Source organism: Panthera tigris, chromosome B4 (genome assembly GCF_018350195.1).
Source record: "Panthera tigris isolate Pti1 chromosome B4, P.tigris_Pti1_mat1.1, whole genome shotgun sequence".
Taxonomy (NCBI): Eukaryota; Metazoa; Chordata; class Mammalia; order Carnivora; family Felidae; genus Panthera; species Panthera tigris.
Genome location: NC_056666.1, coordinates 125,949,233 through 125,975,857, shown reverse-complemented (window position 1 = coordinate 125,975,857; position 26,625 = coordinate 125,949,233). Strand labels below are relative to the sequence as shown.

Here is a 26,625-nt window from a genome sequence, read left to right as displayed (position 1 = left end):
ACAGTTCGTGGGTTTGAGCCCTATGTCGGGCTCTGTGCTGACAGCTCAGAGCCTGGAGACTGTTCAGGATTCTGTGTCTGCCTCTCTCTGCCCCTCTCCTGCTCACGCTCTGTTTCTCTCAAACATAAATAAAGTTTGTTTATTTATTTGGGTGTAGGTAATCTCTACACGCAACGTGGGGCTCAAACTCACAACGCTGAGATCAAGAGTCGTGTGCTCTTCTGACTGAGCCAGTTAGGTGCCCTGAAGTTAAAACTTTAAAGTCAAAAATAGTAGTTTGAACTGTTATTTCTCAAACAGGTGACTGGAACAGAACAAATACCATTTAAAAGCCCATCTGTCTGTCCCACAGGACTTATCACGAAGGCTGCTTCCTTCATGGGGTCCTCTGATACCCGTGGTGCTCCCCATCTCCTGTGCACCTTTGCTCCTGGAGGGCAGGGACTCTGCCCTTCTGCTCTGCTGCATCTCCAGAGCCTGTGACCTTCCAGATCTGCTGCATCGTAGGTATTTAATCAACAACCGTTGACTACCTATCGACCTCCCCACGGATGACCTGCTGATGGGCTTCAGATGTGCTTTCCTGCGATCAACAAAACTGTAAGCTCCTAGTGGGTACAGACCCAGTCAATGGAACACCCTGACACTCAAAACATTTAGGCATAAGCTGTGTTCTTTTCTTCAACTTATAGTTTTGAAATAATAATAAGATTCGCAGAACAGTCATAAAGACAGTACAGAGCTCCTGGATGCCCTCCACCCAGCTTTCCCGGATGTTAACATCCTACACAGCCATGGTTGTCAAGACTAAGAAATTAACACTGGTATGATATCTATCCTGCTTTTCTATGGCATCATAACCAAGAACCGTGTAAGGCATGGCATATTCTTCTTGTTGTGGCAAAGCAGACACCTGGGGGTTTGCATGTGATTTTGGGGAGAGGCAGTGGAGAGTCCAGGATGCTTTTAGGAACCCAGGAAGTGTTGGTCACATACATTCATTAGCAAATGTCCTGGAAGTGGGTTCTGTTTCTGGGTACCCAGTGTCCTGATCACTTTGTTCATCCTCCCCCCGCCCCCTCTGTTCCCAGCAGCCTGCCTCATTTCAGCATCCTGCCTTCCTCTGTGCCAGAGCTTTGCTGATCCCAGTTCAGCGCTTTGGATAATGCGGCTCTAAACGGCCAACTTAACTCCAATCGAAAGCAGAGAGAGCAGCAGCAGAGGAGGGAGTGATACCACTGTCAACTCCACAGTCAAGGAAAAGTCAGGTTCGAGACCTGTAAGTGTGGGATGGCTTATGCCAGAGTTCCTGGATATTTGGAGGACAGGCCATTCCAGGCCGCTTTGTACGACATTTCAGGCTGTACACTGCGTGAGGGCGCTGGGCTGGGGCAGCTAAAATCCAATTCACGCTCTGCTCTGAAGCCCTGGGCCTGGTACACACTCTGTCTGCCCAGAGGACCGGTGCCCTTGCCTGAGTCACACAAAGGCGCTGCTGTTTATACTACTGGCTGCTCTGTGCTTAAAAAAACAATCTCCAGAACTTGCTCTGTATCCATGGAACAACTCCCCCACCTTCCCCTGCCCCCGGCCCCAGGCCACCCATCCTACTTTCTGTCTCTATGAGGCTCACCACTCTTGGTTCTGCACATAAGTGGAATCATACAGTGTCTGTCTTTTTGTGACTGCCTTGTTTCCTTGCATCACACCCCCAAGGTTTATCAGGTTGTAGCATCTGTCAGCTCTGCCTTCCTTTTTAAAGTTAAATAATATATGTATATACCACATTTTGTTTGTCCATTCCTCTCCTGGCGGACACCTGGGATGCTTCTGAAACCTGTTGGCTGCTATGAATAATGTTGCTGTGAACTTGGTTGTACAAATGCACTTTGCTCTCGAATTCTTGATTTTGAAAAGATCATCTTCCAGTCCAGGGAAGATCCCACCAAAATTGAATTTCAGAGACTAGTAACAGCAACAGCCACACTCATAATTCAGCTGCTTTCAAAACTGACCATACATACCTCGGAGAGGCGGTAAATAACAGCACTTTGTGAGCGTAAAATGGTCTTCCTTCTACCAGAAAGGTAACATCAGACATTTCTTTATTGTTAAGGAAATGAGGATCTAGAATAGGAAGGGGAAAAAGGGTAGCTTTAGTGGAGAGAAGGGTGAAGTTTACATTTTTCTTCTGGAAAGTGCCAAGAAGAGCCGACAGGGGAAACCATGGTCATAAAATACTCATTGGCGAGACAGAGGCCAAACAGGAGACAGAACCCGTCAAAAGAACACTCAAATCACTGAAATTCAGTTTTTTTCATAGGAAATCTCCGTAGCTTATTTGTGATTAGAAGTAGCATTTCCCCAGAGGAGACTCAGCCATGGCCTGATGCACATGATTTTCTGATGGGAAAGGCAAATGTATGCCCACCTCCCCTTTGCTCCTCCTACGTGGGCTCGGTGCTCTCCCTGCCTGATGGCAAAGAGGTCTAGAAACTCTGCCCCCTTACCACCGTATTCCAGGTGGTTCAAAATCCAAGCCCCTCTCTCCCAGAATCAGAGGCACGTGAGCCAGTCCCCTGCTCTCATCAACAGCGACAACAAAGGAGGTATATCACCACTCGCTGAGCACTTACGACGTGCCAGGTGCTGTGGAAGCTGGCACGTGCACATGCAAACTCATTCGGTCCCGGCAGACAGGGACCATCGTCAGTTGTGCAGTTAGGAAACAAGCATGCAGAAGTTTGAGCCAGTGACAGGTGCAGTAGCCAGGATCTGAACGTGGGCTTTGAACTTTGAATTCGGATTGGAGGGTCTGCATGATTAAGCACTAGGATCCTTAGCTCCACCCCCCCTCACCCCCCAATTTGTCTGTCCTTTTAGCCACTGAGACCTAGAGCTCCTGAAGGTGCCAGTCTGTCCTCAGCTCAGTGCTTTTGCTTGTTGGGAATATCCACCAACATCCCTGCCCCTACTGGGTTCCGCCCCACTCCGCTCCTGAGTCAGTCTGGACCCCTGCACGAGGGCAAGGTGGACCTAACCTCTGGTGGGGCTTCCTATTACGTCACCCGCCCTGACCTGAGCTGCGGGGCCCGGCGGTGGGGGGACCTTTAGGAGTCTCTAAATGGGAGATTACCTCTCTGCGGTGTCTGCACCCAAGCTTCTGAGTCTGAGGATACACGATGAACTGCATTCTCAGCTCACGTGAGAAAGATTCTTCCTTGCCTGTGGACGGCACCACCATCTACTGGTTGCCCAAACCAAGGATTCGAAGGCAACAAGACACCTTCCTCTCCTGGGCTTACCCAGATCTAGTCTATCACAAACACTGTCCCCTCTTCCTCCTAAGTGTTTCTCGATTGCCTCATTTCTCTCCATCCCCAATGCCCCTGCCCTTGCTAGGCCACAAGATCTCTTGTCTGGGGACCCGCAGGAGCCTCTGTTGGTCTCTGCCTCCAACCCGATGGTCCACCTCACCACAGTCATTCTTACTAAAGGCAGATCTGATCACGCCCCTCCTCTGCTGTAAACGTTTCCATAGCTCCCTAGCGCTCCCAGAATAGAGTCCAAACTTCTTAACAAGTCTCCTTGTGATTAGACTGCTGCCTTCTCTGGCCTCTCCATAGTCACATCCCCCCGTCAACCCGCAGTGTGCTCGAGCTGCACGAGTGCCACATACTCCCACCTCTGGTGTTTCACCTGGGACACTTCCAACTCCTTCCAAACCTGGTTCACCCCATGTGGGCTTCAAGATTCAGTGCAGACACCTTCTATCAAGAAGCCTTGCCTGACTCCCCCCACCCTCCTCAGACTGACCAAGCATCCCCTACCTGTGCCCTCATAGCCCCCTGGTGTAGCCTCATTTGCTATAGAGTATTCACTATTACTTTGCCTCCCTGTAACTTTGCTTGGGAGATCAGGACCTTGTCTGTTCTTTTCACATCCTTGCTCTGTGTCTAGAACAGAAAGGTGGTAACGCATAGGAAGAGTGTGGGCTCTGAAGCCAGAAATCTCAGCTCTATGACCTTAGGCAAGTTATTTAGCCTCTCTGTGCCTCTGTTTCCCTTTCTTTATAATGGGAATGGTAATATCCATTATACATCTACATCATTTACAGTGAGCATTAAATGAGTTAATTTTTGCAAAGCACTTAGCAACATGGCTTACACACAGTACTCCTCAATAAACATGACTATCATAGTAGATGCTTAATTAATATTTTTTTGAATGAGTGAAGAATGCCTTGACCCTTGTTCCACAGTCTTGTTCTTAGATCCTGCCAAGGACATCAGGCTCCTTCTTAGCCTGGGGACTTGCTTGTTGATGGGCCCTTCCCCAGGGGTTAAACAGTTGTCCTGAAATAAAACTCCAGCTGCTTCTTTTGGCTGGGTTTAGGCTGTCCTAACCATTAAGAGTGGGGATCAACCCCCTGGATATCTGGGGGCCATAACCCCAACTGCTGGGCACACCCTGACAACTCTGTCTTGGACTCCTGGCCGGCTCCATTTTGCCCAGACCCTGGACCCAGAATTTGTCTTCTAGGCCAACTCTCCTCTTCCAGCCCCTGAAGGTAGGATGGCCCCTCAGCCCCTGTACTGCCCCAGATGGTGGTCCTCCATTCATACTTCTGTCTGTACGTATAGCTACCTCACCTCTTCCCATTAAAAAAAGTCTTAATTTAGAACATATCATAAAAGCATAAAACAGTCAAAATCACTTCCAATTCCACTATCATGAAAATATTTTATGAAAAAAAACCCCCTCAAATTTCTAAACAATCCAGACGAAGAGAGAAGAGAGGCCACAGAAGTCCTCAGAGTTGACTAAAATTCACATCTCCGCTTGCTTTAAAGACTAAAAGTTGAGTGACGTTCTCCCTCTTTTCAGCATCCACTCCCTCTCACTCTCACTGCCTACCTCCAGATAGCCATACTCCTGTTTCCCAAATTGCTAAAATCTCCTGCCTGTAGCCCTTTGAACCATCCTCTCCCAGAATTCACTGGGAGGCAAGAGGACAATGCGTCACAAAAAAATCAGGCATGTGGTCTCCAGTTTGCTACAGTCCCCACCACTCCCTATTGTCTCACATGGAAGCCATTTCACTCACTTATATGACCTGCCTGGCCCTTGTGACTGATCATTCATGTCTTCCCTTTAAAGCAGGTCCTTAAAGAATCACTATTTGACAACTTAGGAGTTACCCTAGATTGAAATGCTTTATTGAAGATGCCAACCCTACCTGGTTCATGCTCCACCTATTCATAAATACGTTCTGCCCCTTTTCTTCCATATTGTGAGCTTTGAGCTTCTCCAGTCTGCTCTTCTTCTGTTGATGCTATAACCCTTGGAATTCCAATGCTTGGCCTCAAAAACTAGGCCCTTTTGATTGCTGAAAGAAAGCTCAGCAAATCTGGAAGGAAAAAATGTTCCCTCCTCGCCTATAACTACAGGAAAGGAGATTTTATGCTGTGTCATTGAAACAGCCCTTACAAATGTTTGCTCTAACAAGGGTGTCTGTTAAGGCACCGAGATGTCAGATGTTGCTATGGCCTGGGAATGTAACGTTCAGTCTCCAAAGTCTGTTAATTTGCTTCGTCTTTGTGATGTGTTGCTCTGACAGCATTTTAATTAATACCTGTTTTCTACAAGGTAGAAATATTTGCGGTTTTGGTACGTCCTACTTTGCCCACATGAATGGGCAGAAAGGAAAACAGACAACATTTGACGTGGCTACTCGGGTTTTCACTTCAGCAAAAAGTTGGTGTCATTTCAATTAACAACTTTTTCACGACAGGAGCAAGAATACAACAGTTCCACGAATTCAGCCTTTTCACTAATTTAAATTAGCTCACCTGTTCCAAACGTAGTGATTTTGTTAAAGGATAGCATTTTCAGATGCTTCCATTTCTCAAATGTTTCCCAGTCTTTGCAGGAAACAATAGCCAAGTAGGAAAGTCCCCAACCTTCATCATAAAAGGATTTGTCTGTAATATTTTATCATTCTCCAGGAAGCAAGGAGAAAGGCCCTTGCAACAGAAGGCTGGTGTTTCGGGCTTCAAGGCAGCGAAGCATTTCTTTGCTTTATTTCCAGACTGATCAGCCAGGTTACGGCAGCCCCAGGATCCTTGGAATGAAATAATTGCCTGACGGAAAGTTTTCTCCTGGAAAATTCCAGAAGCTGGGACTGTAGAAGGAGGGAATCATGGCTTTGGGAGGAGGCGGGCAGCTCGTGAAGTGAATCTGAAGGCAGCACAGACCTTCCCTTTCTTCCGCTGAGGTGTGGGGGGACTTGCAGTGCCTGCCTCCTGGGGCGGCCTGAGGGTTACCTGAGACGGGGAAGGTCAAGTGCTAGGCTGGGGCCAGCCCAGCGCAGTGTCCAACCAGAAGAAAAAGTGATTCCTGGGACTCTGATGGCATTTCAGAGTGTCCAGTCTCTTCAGCTCGGGTGTGTTCCCCTCACTTGTGTATCTGCGTGTGTGAGGTGTGTGTGTGTTGCGGGGGGTGGAGGGGTCGGGCACTTATTTCCTCTCCTGGGTCCCTGCAGAAGGACTCCACTAGAAGAACACTGCGGGCCTGGCACTGTCCCCTGCTTGTTCCTCCTCAGGGAGGAAGAGGGACTTCTTAGAGGGGGAGCGGTGGGGGCAAAGAGCTGCCTGCACAGCTCTGCCCTCTTTTGGAACCAGAATCTACCTGCCTGCAGGAAGTGCATGGGCTCTGGGGCTGCCGTCCCTGCGGGAGAAAATCCCTCGGTTAGAGGGACTGGTGGGTCTCCTTGTCCACATTTCCAAGGTATAGGCTCCAGTTATCACGTGAGGATACCCTGATCACCACCTGCCTGACTCCTGTATCCATCTTAGACGTCCTCCGGTACTGTTCTTTGGGGCATTTGCTACCTCTGTGTCCTCAAACCACAAGGCAACAGCGAGGGGCAGGGCGCGGCGAGGCACTCACCCAGGCGCGAGGTCTGCTTGCGCTTGATCTCCGTGAGCTTGGGGATGGGGTAGGGCCCATAGCAGTGAGTGAAGATGACCGACAGCTGCTGGCTGATGACCTCGTTCTGCGGAAAGGAAAGCACAGGTCAGGCTGCCAGGCCCTGGGCGGCCTCCTCCAAGCTGTCAGCAGGAATGCCTGTCCCCGGGCGAGAGGGGCCCACAAACTTCTTGCAGGTTCCAGAAGCAACCCCCCACCCCCCACCTGGACCTCACACCTTGAGGTTGCTGTCTGTTTCTAGTGGGTTCACTGGTGAAAGCTTAATTCGTAAATAAATCCTTCTTTCTTGCCCTACTCACATATCATCCTTTGGAGAGCAAGTTCGTAGCTCAGAGAATGGCAAGTAAGTTTTTACCCCAAACACACCTTTATCAATACTCCAGAATTCTGGAAGCAGCGAATTAACCTGAAAACAGCAGCAGGAAGCCCTTTTGATCCTGTGACTGTGCTCTCCATTACCCAGACACAAATGCTCCTGATTCAGCTTTCTTACGAATTTGATTTTGGTGCTGAAGCATTTCCGGATCCAGGAATGCTCAGCTGAATCACTTTCTCCAAGAAAAAAAAAAAAAAAAGGGCGGGGGGTGGGGGGTGGGGGACGAGTTCTGTAACAGCTGCCTCCGATTGCTCAGGGACAAAGGAGTGTTTCTGATCGCCCCGTGTCCTTCACGTTTTTGCCTCTTTCCCCTTGGGACCCACTGCTGTTCATTAGTCTCCCTTCAACTGCAGGTGTGTGGGAGGGAAGCCACAAATCACAGCACTTGATGCTTTTTATTGGGTGAAGGGGGCTGAGAATGAGGATGAGGTAGAAAGACATTTATAATATATTAAGAAAAGTAGGTTACAACACAGTTTGTACCATGTATTTTTGGAAAGAAAACCCCACATATATACTTGGATTGACAGGTATGTATAGAAAATGCCAGGGAAAACAGAATAAGCTACCTTTGGCTGGGATTACAATGTTTTCCCTTTTCTTTTTATCTGCATTTTCTACAACAAACGAGTGTTGCTTCTGTAATGCAAACAATAAAGCTCACTTTTCATTTTAAAAGATGGGTTTGGGAAAACTGATGATGTCAGTGGTTCGAGATATTCTTGAATGTGCTTCACTGTGCTCCCGAAGCAGAAGGATACAGCTCAACACGTGAAAAGGAACTGACCATTTGATGAAAGTGGAGGAGATCCCACGAAGCACCAGGTTACCTCGGACGAGAGCCACAGAGGTGCCCACAGGTGCAATGGATATCGGACACAGGGACTCTGCTTTCAAAGATGACGCCTTATGACCTTATGACCAAATGGTCTTAAGTGCTCCTCCCAACACTCACAAAGTGATTGGCTGTCTCAATGGCGTTGTGTGGCAAAGGAATGAGAATTCGGAGAACCGCCGCACGAAGCCGTGAGACAGACCAAGTGTGGTCTCTGGACCAGCAGCCATCAGCATTGCCTGGGCTTGTTGGAAATGCAGATCCTCAGGTCCCATTCCAGACCTTCTGACTCAGAAACACTTGGAGGGGCCCAGCGATCTGTATTTTATTTAACATGTTTTCTGGTGATTCTGGTGTGCTGTTAGGTTTGAGAGCCACAGTTAAAAAAATTTTTTTTAATGTTTCATTTTTATTTTTGAGAGAGAGAGCACAAGTGGAGGAGGGGCAGAGAGAGAAAGAGAGAGAGGGAGACACAGAATCCGAAGCAGGCTCCAGGCTCTGAGCTGTCAGCACAGAGCCCGACCCGGGGCTCGAACCCACAAACTGCGAGATCATGACCCGAGCCCAAGTTGGTCGCTTAACTGACTGAGCCACCCAGGGACCCCGAGCCACAGGTTTTATGTCCTGATGTTTTCTCTTGAGTTTGACCTCTGAGCTGGGGGCTGTAAATTTGCTACCCGTGGTCTAAAGCCTGCCACTCAAAATGTGTTCCCTGGACCACCAGAAGCAGGATCACCTGAGAGCCTGTCCGAAATGCAGACTCTCACTCCAGGCTCATTGAATCAGAATCTGCAATACGGTGCCCTGCAGATGATTCCCATGTACGCTAATGTTCGAGAAACACTGTATGGTAGGCACAGCTATGGCCCCCTGGAAGACTGCATCCCCCAAATCCCTGGGACTGAGAATATCATGAGATACCGTGCCCGTGAATACGTTACATTACGGGGCAGAAGGGGCTTGGCAGGAATAATTAGGGATACTAACTATGGTTTAAATGGACCTTAACATAGGTATATTATTCTGGATTATCTGGGCAGGCCCAGTGTAATCACACAAGCCCTAAAATTAGAGACAGGAGATGAATTCAGAAGGGATGGAGAAGAGGATTTGAAGCCTGAGAAGGACTTGATGTGCTGTCACCAGCTTCGAGATTGAGGAGACCGTGCGGCAAGCTAGAGGGGGAATGCAGGTAACAAGAGTGGGAGAAAAATGGGATCCCCAGCTGGCAGCCAGCAAGGAAATGGGGCCTCATCCTACAACTATAAGGAACTCAATTCTACCCAAACCTGAATGAGCGTGCAGGTGGATTCTTCCCTGGAGCTTCCAGGAAGGAACACAGCCCTGTTGACGTCTTAATTCTGGGGCTCTGTAAGACCCTACACAGAGAGCCCAGTGAAGTACTGTGCCTGGCTTCCAACCCGTGGAGACCACGAGATACTGAGCAAGTGCTGCCTTCAGCCTCTACACTGTGGTAACTTGCGCAGCAATAGAACACTACTACATCCCATCTAGAGTCTGCCTCAGGTGGATTGCATTTCACCATCCTCGTGACCCCAGTCTGCCAGACGCACTGAGCATGCTCAGTGAGGACCTGCAGCTCACAGAAAAGAGGCGGCCTGTGTCTGCGAAATGTGCCGCACAGACTGGGTGATGAATGACGCTGGTCTTGCTCACTTACAGCAGGGGGTGTCTAACCACCTCGGGTGGGGGGATGAAGATCCACTTCCTGTGAGAGAGGCCTGAGCAGCCCACGTTCTTCTGTGGAGACTGACTGATCAACTCAAAAGGTACTTAGGAATCATCCGAGAAGTGTATCCAGAGTAACCCAAGCCGGCAGGGCAAGACCCCTCCTCTTGGAACCCACAGCTGGCTCGTGCTTGGTAACTTCAGTATGTGTTGTACCACCTGATGAGGTATAGGTAAGGGCTGACCATGTCTGTTCCAAAGTGACAGTCCCCAAATACTTACAAGTTATCTGGAAGAGTGTCCTTGCCCACCTAGCTGATGGCTGCACATAATGACTTGATTCCAAGGACAGCAGTTGGGAAAAGGGGGAACGAGTAAGCCTGCAGCTGAGGAACTTGGCAAGAGCCACCAGAGGCAGGTGATGAAGGTCACCTCCCATAGTGAACACTCGTGTGGAGAGTGTGTGCCCTTGATGTGGTGGGAATGGCATCTGACCTCTGTAGTCCTCCTTCCCAAACCATAACCCCAGTCTAACCATGAGAAAAACACCCCGAATTCCACTAGAGGGCATCCTACAGTAGTATGTCTGAGCAGTATTTCTCAAAATTTGTCAAGGTCACCAAAACCAAGTCTGAAACGTGGTCTCAGCCAACAGGACTAATGTGGTATCTTGGATGGGATCCTGGAGCAGAAGAAGACATTAGACAAAAACTAAGGCAATAGGAATGAAATATGGAATTTAGCTAATAATAATGTGCCAGTGTTGGCTCTTTAATTATAACAAATGTACGATACTAAGGTAAGATGTTAACAATAGGGGAATGTGGGTTAGGGGTTATATGGGGGAACTCTGTGCTATCTTCTCAATTTTTCTGTAAATCTAAAACCATTCTAAAAACCTGAAGTCTCTTCTTGGAAACAATCTGCCCAATAAGGAAACAGAATCATTATGATGGAAGTATTAGAAGTTCAGGAGAAGGGGAAAGAGGGGGAGTCAAGGATCAAAGCGGACATCAACAGTTCTCTGGGTTTTATTTGTTGATCCCCTAAAGGTTTCATGAATGTGAACTTTACCCCATTTGCTAAGTGAGGCAGCCATTCGTGACTTAATTCTTTCTTGAAATATTTATTGGGCATCTGCTAAATACCGGACACCATGGGAGGGTTGTCAGTGACGCTCCGAATGTCGGGGTCCAAACTGCTGCCTCCTTTCCCAAGGCTTTCTTGGAGCCCTAAGAGGAGAGTCTCCACTGTGTCCTTGAATTCACCTGTGTTTGTCAAGGTGTCTGCTTTGTGCCCTTTCCTGTGTGTTTCCTCCAGGGAGGGGGGACTATGGGTATCATTCACTCTAGTTCTCCAGCACCCAAAATGAATTGGGTCTCCAGGAGGGCTCCCCTAAGCAAGAAGGGGTGCTGTAATTAGTATCGGTTAAGAGCTCTAGTGGGGTGAGACCCGTTGGGTTAGAGGGTCAGTTTGGAGCAGTGAACTGGGTTATTCTTTGGGTTTGGTTAGCTCTGGGCCCAAACCTGAAGATGGCAGATTGGAATTAACCAAACTTGAGGCTCAGTCTATTTTGGAGACATGGTAGGTGGGGTAGTTGTGCTGTGATAGGTACCTATATTCTCCTCTGAATTGTACATTTAAGAGAAGTGCTTTTAGGTAAAGGTGCCACAAGGCTTGACTGGTCTGTGCATGCCAGTCTGTGCATGCAGGCTCTGAGCTGGGAGGCCAGAGCAAGTCCAAGGAGGAGGCGTGGGCTGGGGACAGGTGGGCATTTGGCTGGGCCCAGGTACATAGCACCTGGTTAACGGTTGTCACTGGCACGCTGCTGGGTACCAGCCACTCAGGTCTCTCATGGAAAATGCTGGGTGTGCACATGGGGTGAACTCAGGTCCTCAGGACTCAGAACCGTGTGGCTACAAAGAACCAAAAGGGAATGAAGTTCTTAATACCACAGTTAGCAGGAGCCTCCTGAGATAGATTTCTGTGGATTCAGGGCTGACATCTTTCCTCTCTTCCTCTGACCCTCACTTCTCTCCTAAAAAGATACCAGAACATTTTCTTTTCTTCAGAAAGGAATGCTGGGATTGATCCCAAAGGTCCTTTTCAGGTGGGTTAGGCAGGGCTTCTACCCAGTGGTAGAAACATAGACAGCAGGGCTAGATGGTGTTGGGCCCCAGTCCTGACTCCTCACATACTAGCTCTGTGACCTTAGGAAAGTTACTCAGCTTCTCCGGGTCTCTGTGTCCTCTTCCGAAGTGGATTAAAAATATCTGCTTGGTGAGGTTGCTAGGAGAGCTAAAAAGGATAGCGCATCACAACATGCCATTAGCTTGAATTAAAGGAAATTGCTGAGATTTGACCATTCTTTAACCCCCAAACAGCAATTTCCTATAATTCAAACCAATCTTTTTCTAGATTCTAAAATGTCATACAATTAATGACAGCTTTTAGGAAGAGAAAAAAAAAAACTCACTGCATTAACAAACATTCATTTTTAAAACCCATTTCAAATTGTGAAATGCTAAAAGGTGAAAAAAGCCGCATCTCAAAATCAGGAGATGGTGGAAATACAGTTACTTTCTGGGGATACCAGCAGTGAGTTCTCTGCCTCAATCCATCATGAACAGCGGTTTGTTTTTAGACTGGCCCTCCTGTGTAGGATATGCTGGGCTGACCTATGAGCAGTGAGCCTCTTTTTGTTATAGTACACTTGGAAAAGGTAAAGAGATGGGAAGGGCACCAGACAGAGTCCCATGAAGTCAATGCACAATCCCACGTCTGTCACCGGAATTGTGTACAAAATGAAATTAAACAGATAATAAACTAAAGTGCTTTTAAATAGTCATCCATGTATTTTGATATGTACTCTCTATTCATTGCAAGTGATGTGGGCCTTCTGTTTATGGTAATACTATAGCATTTCCTTTCTAAGTACATTTAACATATGGTAAGGTGATTTAAAGGAAAATATCAAATAAATAACAACCAGTGAAAGTATCTCTTAGGAATGAAAGGGAAGCCAGACATTCTCAAATGAAGGAAAATTAAGAGAATTTGTCATCAGGAGACCTATCCTAAAAGAATGGCTGAAGAAATTTCTCTAAATTGAAAGGAAAGGATAAAAAGGGAAGCTTGGAACCACAGGAAGACAGAAACAGTAAAAAAAAGTATGGATAAAGATAATAGGCTTTCTTTCTTTCTCCTTTTGAGTTTAATTATGTTTGGTTGATGCAAAAATTATAAGAGTGTCTGATGTTCTAAATGTGTGTAGAGGAAATATTTAAAAACAACTATGTCATAAATGGAGGAGGATAAATGGGCATAAAAGGAGGTAAGATTTCTCTATTTCACTTGAACTGGTAAAATGATGACACCAGTAGACTGTGCTGTTATGTATATATCATGTAATACTGCAAGCAACCACTAGAAAAGCTACTTGAAGCTATAGAAAAGCTATCAAAATACTACAGACAAATAAAAATGGAATTAAAAAAATGTTCAACTATCCCACAGGGAGGCAGGAAGAAGAGAAACAAAGGCAGAGAAACCAAACAGAAAATAAAAAATAAGATGACAGGAACACCTAGGTGGCTCAGTCAGTTAAGTGTCCAACTTCAGCTGAGGTCATGATTGCACAATTTGTGAGTTTGAGCCCCACTTCAGGCTCTGCGCTGAAAGCACAGAGCTTGCTTCAGGTCCTCTGTTTTCCTCTCTCTCTGCCCCTCCCCCACTCACGCACATGTGCATACTCTCTCTCTCAAAAATAAACTTAAAAAAATAAGATGGCAGACTTAAGCCCTAAAGTATCAATAAAATGTGAATGGTCTAAATACACCAATTAAAAGAGATTGGCAGAGTGGATGACAGTATATGCTGTTTACAAGAAAATAACTTCAAATATAATGAAAATGGCAGCTAGTAAGTATAATGGTCCAAAAAAATCACAAAAACATTAATCAAAGGAAAGCAGGAGTGGCTACTGTAATATTAGATAAGGTGGACTTTAGAGCAAAAAAAAAAAAAAAAAAACAGAAGCAGAGAGGAGCATTGTATAATGATAAAAGGGTTAATTCACCAGGAAGACATTGTAGACCTAAATATATATGCACCAAATAACAGAGCTGCATAATCTGTGAAGCAAAAACTGACAGAATTGAAAGGAGAAACAGACTAATCCATAATTATAGTTGGAGACTTAACACCCCTATCTGAAATGATAGAACAAGGAGGCAGAAAATTTGTAGGATATGGAAGAACTCAACAATACCATCAACCAACAGAATCTTATGGACACTTATAGAACACTTCACTCCACAATAGCAGAAAACTGTGTTTTCAGGTGTCCACAGAACATATCAAGATAGACCATACTTAGGGCCATAAAACCAACCTCAAAAACTTAAAATAATCAAAATAATACAGAAAGTATTCTCTGACCACAATGGAATCAAACTAGAAATCAAGAGCAGAAATATAAGAAAACCTCCAAACATCTGGAAACTAAACAACACACTTTGAAATAATTCATAAGTCAAAAAAGAAGTTATAAGGGAAAAATAAAAAGTTAACACTGAACTGAATGAAAAATGAAAATAACACATCAAAATTTGTGGTACACAGCCAGAGCAGTGCTGAGAAGGATATGTACATCATCAAATGCATATATAAGAGAAAACAAAAAGTCTTAAATCAATAATCTAAGCTCCTACTCAAGAACCTGGAAAAAGAAAAGCAAAATAAACCCAAAGCAAACAAATAATGAAGATAGGAGAAGCAACCAATGAAGGTTAAAACAGAAAAATAGTAGAGAAAATAATGAAACACAGAGTTGGTTCTTTGGAAAGATGAATAAAATTGACAAACCTCTAGGAAGGCTGACAAAGAAAAAAGGGGACACAAATTAACAAAATCAGGAATGATACAGGGGTTATCATTACATCAGAAGAATAATAAGGGGATTATGATAAACTACTCACATAAATCTGTTAACACAAATGAAATGAGTTTTTTCTCTGAAAAAAAAAAGAGCAACTCACTTAATATTAGATAGATAATTTGAATAGCTGTGTAAAGAAATTGAATTCATAATTAAAATAAAACTCTCCCCAAAAGAAATCTTCAGGGCCAGACTGAAAAGGAAGAAATACAACTATCTTTATTTGTAGATGACATGACTACCTAAGTAGAAAATTCCATTGAATCTACAGAAAATTCCTAGAATAAACAAGTTCAGCAAGGTTGCAGGACACAAGATAAATATACAAAAATTAATTCTATTTCTTTGTGCTAGCAATGAACACATGGACAGAAAAATTAATATAATATTTATAATTTCTTAAAAAAAGAAATATGTATATGTAAATCTAACAAAACAGGACTTGTATGCTACCAACTCCACAATATTGATGAAAGAAACCAAAGAAGATCTAAGTACATGAAGAGACATACAGTTCACAAATTGAAAGATTTAACATAGTAAAGATGTCAATTCTCCCTGAACTGATATAGAAGTTTGACACAATTCCTATCAAAATCTCAGCAAGATTTCTTTATTGTTGATAAAGCAAGTTTATTCTAAAATTTATATGGATGGGTGCCTGGCTGGTTCAGTCACTAGAGCATGCAACTCTTGATCCTGAGGTGATGAGTTTGAGCCCCATATCAGGGGTAGAGTTTAGTTAAAAAAAAAAATAAAATTTATATGGAAAGACAAAGAACATAGCTAAAATAATTTTTAAAAGAAGAATAAAATGGGAGGAATAAGTCTACCTAACTTCAAGATTTAACTATAGCTACACTAATCAAGACTGTGTGGTAATGGTGGGGGGACAGACATATAGATCAATGGAAGAGAGTTGAGAACCCAGAAATAGACCCACACAAATATGCCCAACTGACTTTTGAAATGTGCAAAATAATTCAATTAAGGAGAGACAGCCTTTTCAACAAATGGAGATGGAAAACTAAACATCCATTGGTAAAACAAGCAAACACACACACACACACACACACACACACACACACACATCAAAAACCTTGATGTAAGTTCCACACTTCACCTCAGGCAAGATGAATCACAGACTCAGTGGAAAACATAAAACTTAACTTTCTAGGAAAAAAATATGAGGAAATATTCATGATTTAAGGCTAGGCAAGAAGTTCTAATACTTGATACCCAAAGCATAATCTCCATAAGAAGAAAAGTTGATAAATTAGATTTCCTCAAAATTAAAAGCTTTTGCTCTGTGAAAGACTCTATAAAGAGGATAAAAAGACAAGCTATAGAATGGGAGAAAATATTTGCAGGCCGCTTATCTGACAACAGATTAGTATCACTCAAAATTCAACAGTTAAAAAGCAAACAACTTCATTAGAGCACAGACAAAAAACACAAAGAGACATTTCACTGAAGAGGATAGCCAGATGGCAAATAAGCTCATGAAAATATGTTCAACACCATTAGCTATTTAGGGAAATGAAAATCAAAAGTACGAGATATCACTTCCACATCTATCAGAATGGCTAAAAGAAAAAATAGCAATAACACCAAACAGTGAGGATGTGGAGAAACTGGATTATTCCTACTTTGCTGGTGGGAATGTAAAATGTAAAATGGTGGGAATGTAAAACTTTAGCAGTTTCTTTGAAAATGAATCACACAGCTACCAGCAATTACACTCCTGGGCATTTATCCCAGAGAAATGAAAACACATTCACACAAAAACCTGTGCACAAATGTTTAGAACAGCTGTATTTGTAATAGCTTGGACCTGGAAACAATTCAGATGTCCTTCAGTGGATGAGCACTTGTACAAACCACGGTATATCCATGCCATGGAGTACTGCTTAGCAATGAAAAGAAACAAACTATGGGATCATCCAACAACCTGATGAACCTTCAGAGAATTATGCAGAGTGAGAAAATCCAGTTCTAAAAAGTCACATACTGTATGATTCTACTGAAATTACAGTCTTGAAAATGAGAGAAATGGAGAACAGATTAGTGGTTACCAGGGGGTGATAATGGAGTGAGGGCAGAAGGCAAATGGGTTTGGCTAGAAAAGTGCAACATGAGGAAATCCTGTGGGTGCTGGAAATTTTCTGCATGTTGACTATATCACATCGGTATCTTGGTTGTGATATTTTATGGTACTCTAGTAAGAGATTGCCAATGGGGGAAACCGAGTAAAGGGTACATACATAGTGCTATTTCTGTATTTTTTCTTACAACTGCACGTGAATCTAAAATGATCTCAAAATCAAAAGTTTAAAAAACTAAAATATTTCAATTAAAAAAGTGAGAAAAAAATTAAAAAGTGTACAAACCACAAGAACCCCCCCCCCCCCCCCCCCCCCAGATCATGTCTTGTCTCTGTCTAAAACCTCCAGGGGTGTTCTATTCACTGCACGTGGACGGAAACCCAAGCTTTTCACCATGGAGAAAGACTCCGTGCAATCTGATTTTTATCTCCTATGCTTCTCCCTTTGTCCCACTGCACCGGTCACATTGCTTTTCTTCCTGTTGTCCCAACACACCAAGCACGTTTCCACGAAGAGCCTTAGCTCCTGCACTCCCTCACCTGGAATGTTTTTGCTCCAGACCTCTGCATGGCTGCCATTTTCCTCACTTCAGTGGTTGTTCAAATGCTACCTTCTCAGACCTTCCTTACATCTTGTCTAGATTAGGCCTTGGCTGCCCCATCCTCAGAGAGACTATATCATTGTCCAATTTCACTTTTTTTTTTCATAGCATTTATCAAGCTCTCTCTCTCTTTTACTGATCCATTTCCTTGCTTACTGTCTGTCTGCCCCTCCCCTGCACATAGCAAGCTCCAGGAGGGTAAAGGACATTTCTCTCCCATCACCATTGCAGCATAGTGAGCACGTGTGACTCCTGAATGAATCAGTGCCCTGGGGAATTATGTGTGTGTGGGGGGGCGGGAAACAGGCCAGGAACTTTCTTGAAACAGATGTATATTAAGAAATGACTATATTGTTTGGCTCCTGGGAAATCTAGAGATGCTGAATTCTTTTGAAGTTAAAATTTAGAGAAGGGAGTAAAACACATCTGCAACTAGATTTCAAGTAATGTATGAATGAACACAAGTCAAGGATGGGAAGGCGTATGCTTCACTTCATAGTATAGCTGTATTTCTGGGAGTTGACGATAAAGTGAATTTCTTTATTGCATTTCTATGTTCTTATGCATTATTACTTATCTATCTGATGAAACCAGATACCTGCCCACACAGAACAGCAGATGAAATCTGAACAGGAACCCTTTAATGGACGGAGAAGGAACTAGGCTAGGCAGTTGTGTGATGTGTGGCTACTACTACTATCCTCCGATATGAAACACTGGAGGGCACAGCTTTGTAGCACTTTCTCAACGCTCTGAATTTCTCTGCCATCATCTCTCTCTAGTCTTCTTTTGACCACAAGAACATCACTCATGCTTGGGGAATGCTTGGCTTCACATGGCAGCCATGGGAAATTAATCACCTCTTTTTCCTCCCACCAGGAATGTACATGATGTGTAATACCACACTTCACCAGTAGGGGTTACGACTGGACCCTTATAAGGGCAAACCCCACTCTTGAATGCACTCTTCCCCAGACTGTCCTTCTGACAAGGAGCTGCTTCCTTTCCCTGGCTCCCTCCATTCTTGAAGATCAGTACAGCTGATGGGGGTGGGGTGGGGTCGGGTTGGGGGGAGATTCTAGTCTACATCTCCTGGCAAAGACTCCTCCCTTCTTCCCAACTCCCAGCCACTGGCTGTCCTTTTGGGGGTAGTAGCTGAGTGGGGCATAAGGGGCCTACTGGGGTGCTGGTAATGTTCTCTTTCTTGGCATGGGCGCTGATCACACAGGTAGGTTTAGCCTGTGAAGATTCACTGGGCTCTATGCAGTTATGATCTGGGCACTTTTCTGTACATATATCATACTCCAAAATTCCAAAACACAGTTTATTTAAAATTAAAAAAAATTTTTTTTTAACATTTATTTATTTTTGAGACCAAGAGAGAGAGAGCATGAACAGGGGAGGGTCAGAGAAAGAGGGAGACACAGAATCTGAAACAGGCTCCAGGCTCTGAGCTGTCAGCACAGAGCCCGATGCGGGGCTCGAACCCACAGACCGCGAGATCATGACCTGAGCCGAAGTCGGACGCTTAACCGGCTGAGCCACCCAGGCGCCCCAATACAGTTTATTTTAAAAACCCATAGATTACGTTCACTTAATACACAGGATGCCTCAGTAATTTCTGGGATTCCCACTATAGTCTGAAAAAAGGAAACAAAAACCAAGAAACCAAAAACAAGTTTGAACACCTAACCCTGGGAGCAGACTTAGGAATGTTCCTCACTAAAGTGGTTGCTTAGGTAATTGCAGGTGAAAGCTTCATTCATTCATTCATTCGTTCGTTCATTCACTCATTCATTCATGTTAGAGGGATGAAGGGTGAGGGGCAGGGAGAGTTTGGTTTTGAAATGCTTCCACAGGGTTTTGCGCTCTGTGGAATCACTGAGGCTCATTACCCAGGAGCTGCACTCTTGCTCCCACTTTGGGTCCTGTGGTGGGGCCTTCATCAAGTGCAAATCCAGCCTGCAGGGGGCCCTGAGACTCTGGGCCAGGATAGGCTGCTGAGAATACCTAAGGAGAGCTGCTTTGCACCCCAGGCCAGGTGTTCCGAGGCTCAGAAAGCAGACGGGCCCGGCCGTGTCGCTGCTGCTTTGCTGTGGGGCCATCCCTGCTGTCAGAGAAGGTGGCTCCATGCTTCCTTCTTCACTCTTTGGGAAGCCTGTCGGCCCAGCCTGGTGGGGGAACCCACGGTGCCCTTTTAGTTCACAGGCCTATTTCTCCTGAGACTTCAGAGGTTCCCGTGTCTTAGAGGGACCCCAGACTTCTGCAAAGTCTGTTCTGGAGCAAAGGGGTAAGAGGCTGGTGCTGGAGCCAGGCTGCCTGGGTTTAAGCCCAGGTCTGCCACTTACCAACTGTGTGACCTTGGGCAAGGAATCACCCTCTCTGTGGCTCAGTCAACCCATCGGTCAAATGGGGGATAAGAACATCACCTCCTTCAAAGGTTGTGAGGATTAACTGAGTTAATCCTTATGTTGTGTTTAGAATAGTGCCAGGCATATAGTAAATATAAAAAATACATATTTTAGCTTAAAAATCCTCATTTGTGTCTTGAGACAGTTCATTATAAAAGGGTTCCGAGGTTAAATGAGTTCAGGAAACGCTTGATTGCCTTTGTGAATTAGGGTATTCAAGGCTCTCCGGGCGAGAAATTGGAGTAAACCAATGTTAGCCTGTAGAAGGAGCTGAAAGCCCTGCTCTCAGGCCAGTATTCGGGGCTGGTTGGTACGTGCACTGCAACGGGGCGTTAAACACTTTGGTACCAACCCCGCTGGGGGAATGGCTTTTACAGAACACCCTTTGGGAAATACTGGAGGTGCGTCATACTCCGGCGAGGCCAGCTTCGTGACAGGGTCACTTGTACCGCACTCACCAAGTTGCAGAGCCAGTTTGGAGGGCACGGACTCATTTCATCTTCACACCCACCCTAAGAGGTCAATATAGTTATTGTCCCCATTTTCAGGTAGGGAAACTGAGGCAGAGGAAAGTTAAGTAACTTGAGTGGGGTCATAAGGCTAGTACGTGGCATAGCAAGGTTTGGATCCCTATAGTTTGGCTCCAGAGTCCATGCTCTGACCCACTGTGCCATATAAATATATATTCATTCCCTCGTGGCCCACTGGGGAGCCCTCAGGTACGCGGTAGTTGATGCACAGACTCCTCAGAGCCTCTCAAGGCAGCCTGGCCACCCCTGGTGTTTCCATGGCCACAGTGGTGGGGCATTTGTCACAGTCTCCCTCTTGCCCTTGGCTCTCCACCCTTGATAGGATGGCTGGGGGATGGGCATGCCACGGCTGTCCATTCTCAAAGTTCTCCAGCAACACACGCAATGATGCCAAAGGCCCCCTGGCAGGGACAGAACATCTATACTGTATCATCAAACAAGTGGCCCCGAAGAGATTTTTAAGAACTGATCTCATAATAGCCCAAGGGATGAACTGATGTTCTGAAGGGGCTGCAGCATTTATTTCTCTGTTGTAGGAGTAAGGGGACCCAGGAGGAAGGGGGGTGCGGGGGGAGACTCATCTGATCTTCTGTACCTGAAAAATTTTCTCCAGGGCCCGGCTTTGTGGGAACCCTGGAAGGGTCTGTATCCCATGGATCTTGGGAGCTATACCATTTCCCTCTTCCCGCCGGATTCCTATCTGTCCGGCCAGGCCTGCTCACATCTCGGCACCTCCCTGACGCCTTCCCTGACTGACTCACACCCCTCAGAGCCCATGCCACCATTCAACATTGTTTCATAAACCTCAGATGCCCTTGGGGCACATGTGTTGGCAGCATCTCCCCAGCTTTCCTGCAAATCCCCTGGGTTATTAGAAGTGTCTTGGGACATAGCAGGTGCTCAATAAAACAGCTGCCCACAATGACTGCACAAGTAGCTTCAGTCAGCCACGTACATATGCCACCAGTGGCCATGACTGCAGGATTCGTATCCGGAGGGCAGGATCAGGCTAAGGGGCCATTGAGGTCGGGGACCTCCCCGCTCGTTCTCTGCCGCCGACCGACACCACAGCGTTAAACTCCTCTTACCTTGCTCGCTTTCAAGATCTCGAACATCAGGGGCAGGCCTTGAGTAATGAGCTCCTCTGTGTACTCCTCCTCCTGAATGGTCTTAAACTCCTTCAACAGGCACTGGATAAGAGGCCTGCGGTGTTGCTGGAAGGCGATCCGCAAAGACTCCAGCCACGTGTGCAGTGTCCATGGGACACCTGGGAGAGGGTGGGGAGGGCATGGAGGGGAGGAGAGGGCGAGACAGAAAACAACCACAACAGAAGGTGTGTTTTTATCTGGAAGCTGGCCTTTCCCCAGGACATCACCAAACTACGAGACCAAGAGACTTGGGATGAATACAGCCAGGGTAGTTTGTATTTTTTTTCTCCCCCTGACGACTTGCAGATGTTGAAACTAAAGATCACAATTCAATTCCCTTAGCTATGGGTGTCCACCTCTGCATGCTCGTCACATTAGCGGGGGCTGCATTTTACAAGCTAGAACCACCGTGTAGAACGTGGAATTGTCACACGCTGCTTCTGCCTACTCCATACTTCTGAGTCCTGACTTCATTCACCTCCACCCCTTCTGCCTTCTGGGGAGACAGAAGCCCAGGGAGGGAAGTGTCTTGCCCAGGATGAGATAGCACCAGGCGAGAGCACAGAGCTGGTGAAACCCATCGGTGGACTTTGTCATCTACCGCACTGGCCGGGACGGACGCGTATGTTGGAAAAAGACCCGGGAGGATTCTGCCGCTTCTCCCCTGTGCAAAACAACTTTCCCATCTGTGGGCACTTCATCAGGTTCTTCCTCCTTTAATAGAAACCCCTCCAGCAGCTGATTGCTGTGATTTGCTTCTCCCCTGTCGAGGTGAGGCACAGAGGAAGAATGCGTCTCACTACTGTTTATAACGAGCAGGCCATTCAGAGCCTGGAGCGTCATCATTATGGTAAACAGGCTCTCTGGGCAGTGGCATAAATATCCCACAGAGGGGCGCCTGGGTGGCTCGGTCGGTTGGGCGTCTGACTTCGGCTCGGGTCACGATCTCGCGGTCCGTGAGTTCGAGCCCCGCGTTGGGCTCTGTGTTGACCGCTCAGAGCCTGGAGCCTGTTTCCGATTCTGTGTCTCCCTCTCTCTCTGCCCCTCCCCTGTTCATGCTCTGTCTCTCTCTGTCTCAAAAATAAATAAACGTTAAAAAAAAAAATATCCCACAGACTGAACAGCTACCCTGAGAGAGGGGCCCACGTCCAGAGCAGCAGCAGGGGGCCTCTCCTCAGGCCCTCAGCCCACCTTGACCTGCCACTCCGTGTGTTGAAGGTCCAGGCTAGGTCCTGCTGTTCTTGTGTGGGGCTGTTACCTCTAGACCGGGGAAGACTGGGCGAGCCTGTTCCCTGGACGCACGGAGGAGATGGGTGTGAGCTCGCTCATTCAAGGAAGAGCCACCCCCAACTTTTCCCGAGAGTGGCTTTGCCCCCCGAAGCTCAGTGGGTGAGCCTGGCAAAGAGACGCCCTCGTCCTAGCTGTTGCCTGGCCGCTGCTTCGTGATTTGGGTGCTCTAAGGCAGTGATTCCCCAACCACTGGGAGCCACCTGGGATGATTGTTAAACATAAAGATTTCCGGCCTTTATCCATCCAGACCCTCAACAGCAGAGCCTCTGGGTGTAGGGCCTGGCAATCCGTATTCAGACAAGCTCCCAGGTGATTCCAATTCCTAAGTTCTCAGGGTCCAGAGTTTGGGAATCATGAGAAAATGACCCGAGGTCAGGCGTTTGGGGCTGGAAGGGTGATGCTGTCTTTGGGGATAGCTCGGGCAGTTTAGCCTGGAAGGGCTCCAACCAGCAAATGCGAAATTCCCTGGGCCTCTGTGTGTGTGTGTGTGTGTGTGTGTGTGTGTGTGTGCGCGTGCGCGCGCGTGTGTGGGTGTGTACACGTGTGTGTGAGTCACCTAGCACTGGGCAGTGATGCTGTGTCCAGTGGCGGAGGGTGCCCAGACTGACCTATGCTCCTGATATCAATTGTGACATCCACGTAGCCATGCTCAGCGCTGTGATACATGGCCTCCCTCAGGGCTCTCAGTTTGGCCTTGCTGTTGCGGCTGGCACAGAGGGGAGGCGGGGCTGTCTCCGCCAGGTCAGTCCCCTCGGCCAGAATCTCCTCCAGGGACAGGATATCACTCTTCTCCTTCTCTGGCTGAGCGAGCAGTTTGCGGAACACATTCCTGTCAATCATAAACCCAGAGAGGAAGACACTCAGAGATGGAAGGGTTTTGCCGGGGCAGGGATGGGGTGTGGGCAGTGGGGACACCACTCGTGTGAGACAAGGGAATGGCAGGAACAACTCTGGAGTTGTGGCTTCAGAGGCCTGACCACGGGTGCTATGTTTTAGGGCTGGGTGGAGGAGACGGTGGAGCGTGACTGGCTTTGTTTCCTGGAGGACAACCTGGAGCAGCTAAATGCTTTCCACAAGTATCCAGAAGGCTCTAGAACTGTGCTCTTTTAACCATCAACCTGCACGGGGTCCCACGTGAATTTGCTTTACATGGGGTTATGTGTAATAAAACTGGATGGGGTAAAACCTGAAGGCCATGTGACAAGAAATAACCAAACACGAGGGGTTTTATTATTTTTTAAATGGATCCTTGTCACTTCATGGCAGCTGACGTGACGGGCTCTGACCAACGCTGGCAAAGAGTGGCATCTCTGTGAGGCAGAAGCTGATCCGGGAAAGGACAAAGCAAGGCAGTCTGAGTGGATGTGCGCTGCACGAAGTTGGCTCTGAGCAGAAAGCTGGCAGTGAAGGCCACTGTGGCCAGGCCTGGTGTCTGGCCTGCCTCTGGGCCCCACATCCAGAGATATAGTGGGTCTGGGGTAGGCCTGGGAATCTGCATTTTTAACAAGCACCACTTGGGACCTTGTGGCTTTGGCCCATCCTAGCCTACCTGTGTCCGTGGGCTGCGGCCTGGCTGAAAGAGTTCATATCACCCTGGGGGGTTGTAGAAATTCCATTCCTGTACATGGTTCCTATCAGGGGATCCGCACCACGCTCCAACAGCAAACTAACCAGCTCAAAATTTCCTGCAAGCCCAGAGAAGGGGGGTTTATAAGCGAATAAAGCAAATACACGGTCACAGACACAGCGAGGGCCGAGGTGGTGGAGACCCTTGGCCGGGATGAGAATCAGCAACTCTTACCTACGGCAGCAGCCAGCTGGAGGGGCGTTTCTGAGTAGTTCTCCTCGCCGTGCTCCACGGAACCTTCCACCTTGGCCCCGGCGTCCAGGAGCAGCTGCAGAGAAGAGTGGCCATTGAGACATTTAAAGACATGTGCTGTGAGGACACATCAGGAGAGCTGGTGGAAGTCAGCACAGTGCCAATGTTCCTGCCCTCCCTCTGGGTCAGTGGCCATGTGCACAGGGTGAGGGCAACTGTACCTTGGGGGATGAACTGATGGCCCCTCGAATCTACTAGAACCTCGGACTATCAAAGTGTGGTCCATGGAAAAGCAGCATCAGCATCCCCTGGGAGCTGTGAAATGCTGGCTCTCAGGGCCCACCCCCGACCAACTGAATGAGAGTGTTTGCATTTCAGCAAGATCTCCAGGTGATTTATAAGTACATTGAAGTTTCCAGAAGTGCTGACTGAGCAGCTCATGGCATCAGAGTGCTGGAAGACTCCCTTTTCGGGTCGGTTACCCAAAGCCTCGGAGAGAGCATTAGAGGGATCTCTTAGAACCACAGAATCTTGAGTTCTGAAGGACTCTGGAGACCACCTGGGCCAATGAGGGCAAGGATGCCTTCTAGAACACTCTGGATGGCTCTGAGTATAGTTTAGCCAATGCTAAATTTCCTGGCCAGCAATTAATAAAGAGGCAGAGTGAGAATCCAGGAGTTTACTCCGTTCTGTGCATTCCTGAAGGGCTTCTTCAAGATGGAGATTCTGTCTGTGCCGGATCTCACTCTCAGTGAATGTGCTCTCAGGACCACCAATGGAAAATGGGGAGGGGGGGAAATCTACCTTCTTTGTTACATATCCAGGGCTCCCTCAGGGCACAGCCAGGAGAGGGCTGACTCCTGGCATTCCGGGACCTGTGTACCTGCAGTGAAGAGGTGGCCTGACTTCTTTTTGGGTTTGCCTGGCTGCCCGCTGCTCCTATTCCTGATTTAAAGGCTTGGGGATGCCACTGCACTTTAAGGATGGCATTTGTGTCCACTAGGCCACCTCCCGATCCCTTCTTTCTTATATTCCTCTACCAAGAGTGAAGTGGGCAGAAGTTTCAGCTCTCAGAATAACACGTCATATTCTCAACCTCCTGAAACATGACTTTGGGTCTGTCCTAAGGAGTCCCATGACTGAGGAAACAACAAAAGATTCCTGTGGATTTCCAACATTGCCTCATGGTCCCTGGAACACTTATTTCCTGCTCTGTAAACTTCTAAGATGCTTGGAGCACATAAGAGCAAGTATTCCTGATGTACCCACAGCTCAGCACCATGAGGCCAGGTGTGATAATGGACCTGGATGCTGAGTTCTTTTTTCCTGACGAAGTGAAGAGCAAGTTTAAGATCTAGAATATATTCGATGGCTATTTGTTGAATACCAACTGTACAAGAGCCAGAAAAAGTATAACCAATACATACTTAAATGCCCAACGGCCCTCGGATGAGGACTTCTCTCCGTACTTGGGGAGCCTTGGGTAGCTGTTTCAGAAGACACATCCAAAGGCCTTACTCTAGACCTCTTGGATCAGATTCTCGATAAGTAGAATCCAAGCAAGTGTCATTTAGAATCATTCCCTTGGCAACTTGGGGATGCTTCTTTCCACTAGTTAGAAACCACTAGATTCTACACAAACACCAGGGTCACACCTCAGGGGAGGTTCTAAGGTCTCACACCATCCACGTCTTACGATTCACGCTGCGACAAGCAAAATGAACAAATCCACAAAATTGCAGCTCAGGCCCCACCCCCGAGCAACCAGGAACAACTTCATAAGTTTGCCACTCTTCTGTGTGAGGCTGCATGTGGGTATGTGATCGTTTCATATTGGTTAAGGCCAGGCCATATAGATCATTACATATGATATTTTCACTTATATGATATGA

At 46.7% G+C, this 26,625-nt stretch overlaps 1 protein-coding gene across 2 annotated transcripts in view; it reads right to left on the bottom strand.

Annotated features, from left to right (window-relative positions):
* The window catches only part of BTBD11 (BTB domain containing 11), a 314,753-nt gene that overhangs the window by 19,141 nt on the left and 268,987 nt on the right, over window positions 1–26,625 (bottom strand). For both annotated transcript variants that reach the window (XM_042993104.1, XM_042993105.1), the window contains exons 8-13: window positions 24,716–24,809; window positions 24,464–24,599; window positions 23,523–23,743; window positions 21,565–21,743; window positions 6,952–7,057; window positions 2,025–2,127 (exon numbers count right to left, since the gene is read on the bottom strand). In XM_042993104.1, the coding sequence (XP_042849038.1) occupies window positions 2,025–2,127; window positions 6,952–7,057; window positions 21,565–21,743; window positions 23,523–23,743; window positions 24,464–24,599; window positions 24,716–24,809 (839 nt within the window). The remainder of the gene's footprint in view (window positions 1–2,024; window positions 2,128–6,951; window positions 7,058–21,564; window positions 21,744–23,522; window positions 23,744–24,463; window positions 24,600–24,715; window positions 24,810–26,625) is intronic.